The sequence below is a fragment of the Geotrypetes seraphini genome, chromosome 18, assembly GCF_902459505.1.
Source record: "Geotrypetes seraphini chromosome 18, aGeoSer1.1, whole genome shotgun sequence".
Lineage (NCBI taxonomy): Eukaryota > Metazoa > Chordata > Amphibia > Gymnophiona > Dermophiidae > Geotrypetes > Geotrypetes seraphini.
Window position 1 is genome coordinate 6,100,520 of NC_047101.1, and position 8,199 is coordinate 6,108,718.

Genomic DNA, 8,199 nt, shown 5'->3' on the forward strand with positions numbered 1-8,199 from the left:
TATTAAGATAAGCCAGAAATATTTAATACAGTCCAGCATGAATAGTGTCAGGGTCTCTAGAAGTAATGAAGCTCTGGAGTGAGGAAGGGAAAAAAAGCAGCAGAATTTTTCCATTTCATATTAGGGTTTGAAAAAGTGCAATTTTTTGCTAGGAACTCCCGGATGCGCCAAAGTCTCCCAGATCTCTCTTAAGTGGTTCCAGCGTTCTTGTCTTCGGCGTTGTGAGACTCTATCGTCTGTGTGTTGGTTGAAGCTCATTTTGGGCCACTTCCTTCTCCCTTAGTCATGGAAAAGCTGGAGTGATGCCTGCGGGGGGCGGGAGGTACCGGGACCAACACTGCAATCAAGAAAAGTTGGAAGAAAAAGATCACTAGAGCCGACAGATCTTGAAAAGCACCGAGCCAGATGGCATCCAGTTCATGCTTAGGAAATTAATCGTACTACGAAACAAATATTGGTGCGCCATTGAGCCCTGAAGGTGTTTTTCCCCAAATGCAGTGTAGGGTGCAGTAAATCGATTCTTCCAGAAACATCCCCCCATTAGACTAAACGCCCCCGAGTATTTGAGTTTGTAAATTTCCGGATCTTCTGATCATCCACCACTAGTTGTTTCTGTAATTGCGTGAAAATATTGTGGATTACTGTTTGGTTTTGGCAAGACAATAATTACAGAATCAGCCATAGTACCTGATATATTCCCATTATTCATTTGGTACTGATATAAATTTAATAGATATGGTAAAATAATATTTTGAAATGATTTATAAAATTCAACAGTATATCCATCGCCACCTGGATGGAAAAGATGTTAGCGATACAACAAGGGAATCTTCATAATTTAAAAAAAATATGGGAACCATTGACTAATTATTCTAATGATCAGATATCATAGCACATAGATAGAAGATATGTGGGGGTGGGGTGGGAAATGTATATCATATGGAATTAGGAATATTGATAAAAAAGGGGGTATTTATTTTATATTACATGATTATTTGTTTGTAAATACAAGTGATATGTGAAAATTGTTTGTATTATGTTTAATTCACTTGTTGTAAGAATTAAAAATGAATAAATAAAAAAAATTTTTAAAAAAAGAAAATATTGTGGATTTTCCCCAATACCGAACCCCGCCTTTCGATTGCCACCTCTCACTTTTAAAAAAAAAAATCCTTCCTTGTCAAATCGTCAAGAATTGTGCATTTGAGGGGCAGAAAAGTCATTTTCCAGAATTTCTAGAGAAAGCAAATTTTGCAAGCATTAAAGGGGAAAAAATTCATGCACCTCTCGGAAGCAAATCTGTGGTTAGGAACGGAAATATCCAAAGTTATGAAAATTAGGCATCGAGTTAAACCGGTAAATAATCAATGTCTAATCCGAAGCACGTTCACGCCCAAAAGTAGATTTAAAAGGGATGTAATGGAGTGTTTGGTTAAGAATTGTGCTCTCAAGGCAATTAATGTTAAGAAATAAAGTTATCAAACATTATAAAAGTAAGTTCATTTGAGTAAAATGTGCAGGAATCGGATATGGATCAGGAACTTTTTCATACCAGAAATGCTTTATTTCAAAATATTAATGAAATAGTTGTTAAACCCTGACCATCTTTCTAGAACACAAAATAAAAATATATAGCCGTGTTAAGAAAAGCGGAGAAAGATTAAAAACACTTGTGTCTTGCTGTCGTTTCTAATACTAGAATCTAAATGCCATTGGAGGTGACTTAAATGGCTGCAAAAAGAAGAAACAAGAACCAACAATTTTAAAAGATAAAAAAGAGAAATGTTTATGCCTAGAGAGATAGATAAAATATTTCTTCTGAAAAAAATTTTGTTTGCTAAACCGTATTTTAAAATGGAATAATTCTCATTTCTAAATAATGTTGTTGTTATTTGTAGAAGGATAAACTGCATGCAACATCCAAAGTACATCTAACCAAGCCCCTTTGATCCTTTTTCCTGCATTTCTCCATTGTAACGGTGCGGAATTGCATGAAAATCATTCGACTGTACAGTCAACGAAATAGTGATAGAAAAGGTTTCTTTATGTGTACACATACACATAACTTACCTGAGAAAAGATCCTCGAGCCATTCTTTAAACTCTCTTATGAAGCCTCGACTGCTTCGGTTCACTTTTATACCACTATACGCAATTAATATTGCATTACCCTTATTTTAAATTTTCAAAACCCACAATATAATGTAATGGCATAAGGGCATTTATTATTAAAGGACATTTGATTGAAAAAAAAAAAAAAATCATTGGAGCTGATTAAAACGTCTAAAGAACCAGGCATATGGCACGTCTAGTGCTTAGAGAACTAAATATTAAAATAACGTGTTTTCAACCTCATTTCTGGGCAGGAACTTTAATTTTCTTTCTGATCTGAGGTTTGATGTTTGACACTCATTGAAATGCTACTGTAAAATATTCAGAAGATACTTCACTTCAATCATTAATTTTTAATCGTTAAAGTGCTTCTGGGATTCATAAATAAAAAGATCTCCTTTTTTTTCCCTATAAAACATAACATTATAAGTGAGCATTTGTTAGTGAGTAACATAGTGGTTTTTGAACTGTGAAGCTCGTTGTCCCAGAAGATGAAGTGTTCCAAAGTTTGGTCCTCTGTCACTCCCATAATGTCCAGAATTCAGCAATTAGTCTCCAAAAAGTAGAAACAACATGAAGTTATAGGTGTTTTTATAGTGTTTTAATTGTCGCTGGCTCCAGGCTCTTTAACTTTCAGTGGACAAACAACAGAATTAATTTATGGAATTTATAGATTTTATCAATTGTATAAGCATCATCAAACACATATACAGTGTTTTGTTTTTTTTAAGAATTATGGGAGCTGGCCCCAAGAATATGTTTTTAATGGTACAGCAAGAATATTGACACTTTATACACACAGTTGTGCATTGACGCACATACACACACATGTTGATTCTTAACTTCTGGTTGAAAAATAAAGTATTTATTTTAATTAATGCAAGAACAACAAAACATTTTAGTACGTATTCCAAGAACAAATATATGTGACACACACAGACACACAACCTACACGAGATAACGTAAATGTGAAATGTCTCCAAAAGTCCTACCAAGAGTTGCAAGAATATGAGCCTTGTTCTGTATGCATAATAGAAATGGAGCTAGTTTCATGGTTTTAGCCCATCCACCTGCCTGAACGTACAGATGCGAAAACTTTTGCACTAGGAAGTAGGAACCTCAGGGCTCCTAGAAAAGGAGTCAGTGCACTTTTGCAGGATCCTGGTCTGTCAAGTCAAGTCACTACCTTAAAACTATGCACAGAGCGTGGGAAAATCAACTGAAACCTAGCATCTCAATCCTCCAACCAAGAGTATAGGAATGAAAATAAAATAATCATAATACAATCCTTAATGTGCCACAGGCTTTGGGGTATCCATCATTTTTTTATTAATTTTTTTTAATCCAGGATCTACGTTTAGCTAAATTTGCAAAAATAATTTCATGCGTCCCAAGCAATATTTCACAGAATAGAAAATATATTTGTGATGTCTGGGATATATGAAAACTGATTACAGATATAACATGGCATGCAGTTAGCTTAACGGGTTAGGAACTGCAAATGCTATAGCTCCCAGGGTCATTGTAAGGGGGATTGGGGGAAGAAAAGTCTACCGTTTGCTTAAAGAGAATTGGGAGCCCTGATAAGGACATGTGAAAATAATAAATGGTCATTTAGAGATCATCATAATCCAGGCATTTCTTTCCCATAATTATATAATATAGATTTATTATTGCGATTTCTTTGAAAACATGACATATTCTTATACTATTTTATACTTCTCAGACTCAAACTCTCCAAAGTGACAAGTGGGTTACTTTAGTGCACAAGAATCCCAGTTTCAGGTGAAAGCTTTCCAGACCTTGGAACCAAGAAATGAACGACGAATCCATGGCTTTTGAACGTGTATACTGCGAGTCCTCTGAAGTCCCTGAGCCCTGGGTTAATGGATGGCCGAGTATTTCATCCTCTTTTGCTTCTGTCTTTGGTTGCAAAACCACACTCGCACCACGTTCTTTTTAAGGTCCAGCTTCTCGGCGATGGCGGCTATCTTCTCCGAGGAAGGCCTGGGCTGGATGGCAAAGTAGGCTTCCAGAGACCTCTTCTCCGGGGCCGCGATGGAGGTGCGCTTCCGTTTCCTCTCGCCGCCGCTGAAGAGCTCGGGCTTGGCGTTCTTCTCCCGGTAGGCGGCTTCTGCCTCTTCCAGCCACGCTTGCAGGACGGGCTTGAGGGCGATCATGTTATTGTGGGACAGGGTCAAAGACTCAAACCGGCAAATGGTGCTCTGGCTAAGGGAGCCCACTCCCGGGATCTTCAGGTTGGCCAGAGCTGCTCCGACATCGGCCTGGGTCACCCCGAGCTTGATCCGCCTCTGCTTGAACCTTTCCGCAAAGGCTTCCAGCTCCCTGGGATCCGACTCCATGTCGTTGAGGCAGGACATCCCGTTGGGAGCGGACGCGTGCGGGTGCCCCATGCCCACTGCCTGGTGTAGATGCCCCATTGCTCCTAGATGGTGAGGGTGGATTTGGGTGGCCATTAGCGAGTGATCGGGCGCCCCCATGCCGCTCACTGTCAAGGATGGCGAAATATGGTCCAGGAGGTCTCCATCCAAGCCTTGGTGCACCGCGTGGTGAGGATGCGAGGTCAGGGCCGAAGGGTGCGAGATGGGCACAGCCGAGGAGGTGGCCGTGCATGGGACGCTGCTCATGGTATGGTACGTTGCATCTGGCTTGAAAGGATGGCTCTTGCCGTGAGAGACGATGTCAACAGCAGCCAGAGCTTCAGCGCGGGCCAGTAGACTTTCATCAAAGCCTCCAAACAGATTGGCCTGGAGCTGCAAGCAAGAATGTGCACAGGCAAGTCAGTGGGGAATACTGTCAGCTCAGGCTTAGCAAATACTTTCGAGCCCAGAGATTCCTCCTCAAAAATTAATCGCAAAGACCCAAGCTTTGCTTTGACTAGACAGGTGGAGAGAACATGAAAGAAAGACCCCATCATTCCGCTCGCTGTACGTACCTGCGGGGCTGGGAGACAAACCCTGCGCATAGCCTCCGCGCTCGAGTGCAGACTGGCGAATTTAGGCTCTTGGAGGTGCATGGGGAACGGCTGCTTACTGTTCATGGCCATCATCTTTGCACATAGAGTCGGGCTGGTCGCTCTGGCTGGCTACCGTCAAAGTGAGCTGTTTTCCGTGGCGGGGCTTCTCTCTCCCTCCTTCTCCCCCACCTGCTTCTTCACTCATCTTACCCAGAGCAGCTGCCAGGAAAAGGAGCAGCTGCTCTGCGCAGGCGCGCTGGGCCCGGGATGGAAGAGAAAGGAGCCCGAGGAAGCCTCACAGAGATGCTGTCAAGGACCAGGTCTTAGGCATTGATTAAAAGGAAAGTTTGATACGGGGGGGGGGAGGGGGGAAGAACACCTCTTGTCCTCAACTTTTACATGAAAGGCACATACTTAAAGTGAATGTCCTCTAAGATCAAGTGGACATTGCCTTAAATTTGTAAAGTAGTTACCCTCCAGGCTTTTACTACTCCCTCCCTAATGTTTTTTTTTCTATTTTTAGTTCTTTTTTCTACTTTAAAGCACTGATTTGTAACTTTATTCCTCCCTTCCTTGTGTATCAATTAGTTTGTAAGTTTGTCAGTCTAACCCATTAATTTTTAAATAACTTGTCTAAATGTACGTTCTTTTTTATTTTATTGTAATTCACTTAGTAAATTTGAATAAGCAATTTAGCAAATCAAAATAAAACTTGAACTTGAAACTTGATAAGGGTCTCTTGTTTTTAAAGCAGCAATGTAGAGCTGGGAAAAACCTCATAGGAGGCACAAGTTGACTTTTTTTTTTTCTTCTATCCCATATTTTAAATTAAAAAAGCAAAATATACAGTAGAGAGACTATATACATTTTGTGCTATCAGTTATGTTGCAGAGTTTGTTGTTGTTTTGGGGGTTTTTTTTTTGTATAATTGATTTGTGATTCCACTGATCCCCATTTATAGCTAAATTATAAAAGAGCGTCCCAAACTGTGGGTCAGGACTCCAAATGGCATCACAGAAACCACATTTGTGGTCAGGACCAGGGTCAACTAGAAATAATTCATTATTTTGCACCTCTGGTTGGAGGGGGGGGGGTGTCACAATTTGGCCGCTATCATGTGATCAGAGCCACAAAACATTGGACAAGCTTGTTTTATTAACAATATTCTCCAGTCATCATCATTCAAAATATTGTATTAAACCTTTGATACTTTATTTTTAGAAATCTATATGGGGACAGATCCTGGAATCTAAAATTATGAGGTAGTAATATGTGGAACATTACTGTATATTAAGCCCCCATGCCGGCTTTTTCTGATTATGACTGGGGGAGCCATGCAGATGATAACTCGCAATTGGAAAAATTGTGATAGACTTAATTTTTCTTTTTGGTGGGTGAGCTTATGATTAAGCTATAGGTATGAGAAAATGATGCCAACTTACTAGGACATTCCAAGATATTTAACTTAGTTTGGGGTCCACTGACGTCTTTTGTACAATTGTTCTAGTTCTTTTATCCTTCTTTTTGCTGGTATAATTCAAACACATCCGGGGGGGGGGGGGGGGGGGATATATCTTTAGTGTGATTCCTTGATGTAATTGTGGGGTGGGGGAGGGCTTATATTGTTGCCCTGCTATTGATCAAATTGAAGTGCTTAGTTGTTATTGTTACTCATATGAATATTGTGTTGCACTTTTTGTTAGTAATGGAAAATCAATAAAGATTTAAAAAATAAAAAGCAACAAAATATTGTATTAAAGTTAGTTTTACAATTTTGCATATCAGTAATCCCTGGGCTCTTTTACTAGTCAAAATGATGAGCAGAACTATTCTACTATATGTCTCGGTGTAAGATCTTCAGAACATGGAAACACTCTCTTAGCCAACACAAACTCCCATAATGCCGAGCTCTCTTATACCGTTCTAATGACAGCCAATGTTTTACCTATGAATTTTGCTTCAGAAGTTGCAAAAGACTTCAAATTTCCAAGAAACAAAACATACCTAACAAGATTATGGAGAAAGCCTGTAAAACCCAAATGGACCTCAACTAACCGGAATCAGCTTATTTCACACATTTACTCATGACAACTGCCTGCAAATTTAAAAATCCAGGAAAATAACACAAAACCTTGATCACTAATAAGAAGAAAGAGAGAGGAGAAGGGGAGGAGAGGAGCTAAGGTGAGCACAAGATGGAATATAGACAAAGAAAGCAGCAATTACAATTTTCCCAAGAAATTAATTGTTCCGTTACTTTCTCTGGTTCTTATTCCTAACCTGGGAATCCAGAGATACACATTCAAACCTCTTTTCTCTACTTCCTCTAATAACAGATGGATGGACAGTATAAGTCGGCAGGCAAAATATAAACAATCTTAGCGCGGGACAGCGTCTGTAAAGGCAAAAAGCGCGCCAAATATGCCGACTTATGCTGTCATCATCCATGGCAGTGGCCATTTATCCCCTGATGAACGCATGTACGGATGCCGAAACTGGGATCCTAGTTGGGACAATCTAGGTGTGTCCTAGACCAAGTTTTAACCCTTATCAAGACAGACATTATGTTATAGACTTTATCAATTTTAAGTGACTTGTTTATCATTGACACAATAAAGTAACTGGTTGATTTTTTGACGTCTCATTTGTCTCCTTTTGCTGTGTTGCTGCTCATGGGACTTCTATCATGGGGGTTAAATAATGTAGAAGAATTAAGGAAAGGATGTTTTGCCACACTGCATGCCCACCAATAACCAGACGTACTCTCCAAAAACAATACTTCAAAACAGATTTATTATCATTTTTAACTTATTCATTGCCAGTATTAGCCAAATGATTTGAGTGGCTGAAATACTATGGGCTCCTTTTATATAGGCACGATAGCGATTTAACGTGAGTAATAGCACGCGCTAAACCGCCGGACGCGCTAGCCGCTACCACCTCCTCTTGAGCAGGCGGTAGTTTTTGGCCAGCACGGGGGTTAGCGCGTGATGAAAAGTCGCACGCGTTAACCCCACTAGCGCACCTTTGTAAAAGGAGCCCTATATGGCACTGGCCTCTTCATTAGACCAGATATTTTGTATAAAGTGCTTTAATGCTTTCAATAGTTCA

General features: G+C 39.9%; 1 protein-coding gene across 1 annotated transcript; it reads right to left on the minus strand.

Moving 5' to 3' along the window:
- Positions 1-3,994: 3,994 nt before the first annotated feature.
- Positions 3,995-5,181, minus strand: POU4F3 (POU class 4 homeobox 3). The gene is made up of 2 exons (XM_033927766.1): positions 5,068-5,181; positions 3,995-4,885 (listed from the first exon to the last, which is right to left on the minus strand). Exons 1-2 carry the CDS (start codon positions 5,179-5,181, stop codon positions 3,995-3,997), a joined length of 1,005 nt encoding a protein of 334 aa, XP_033783657.1.
- Between the last annotated feature and the right edge of the window lie 3,018 nt (positions 5,182-8,199).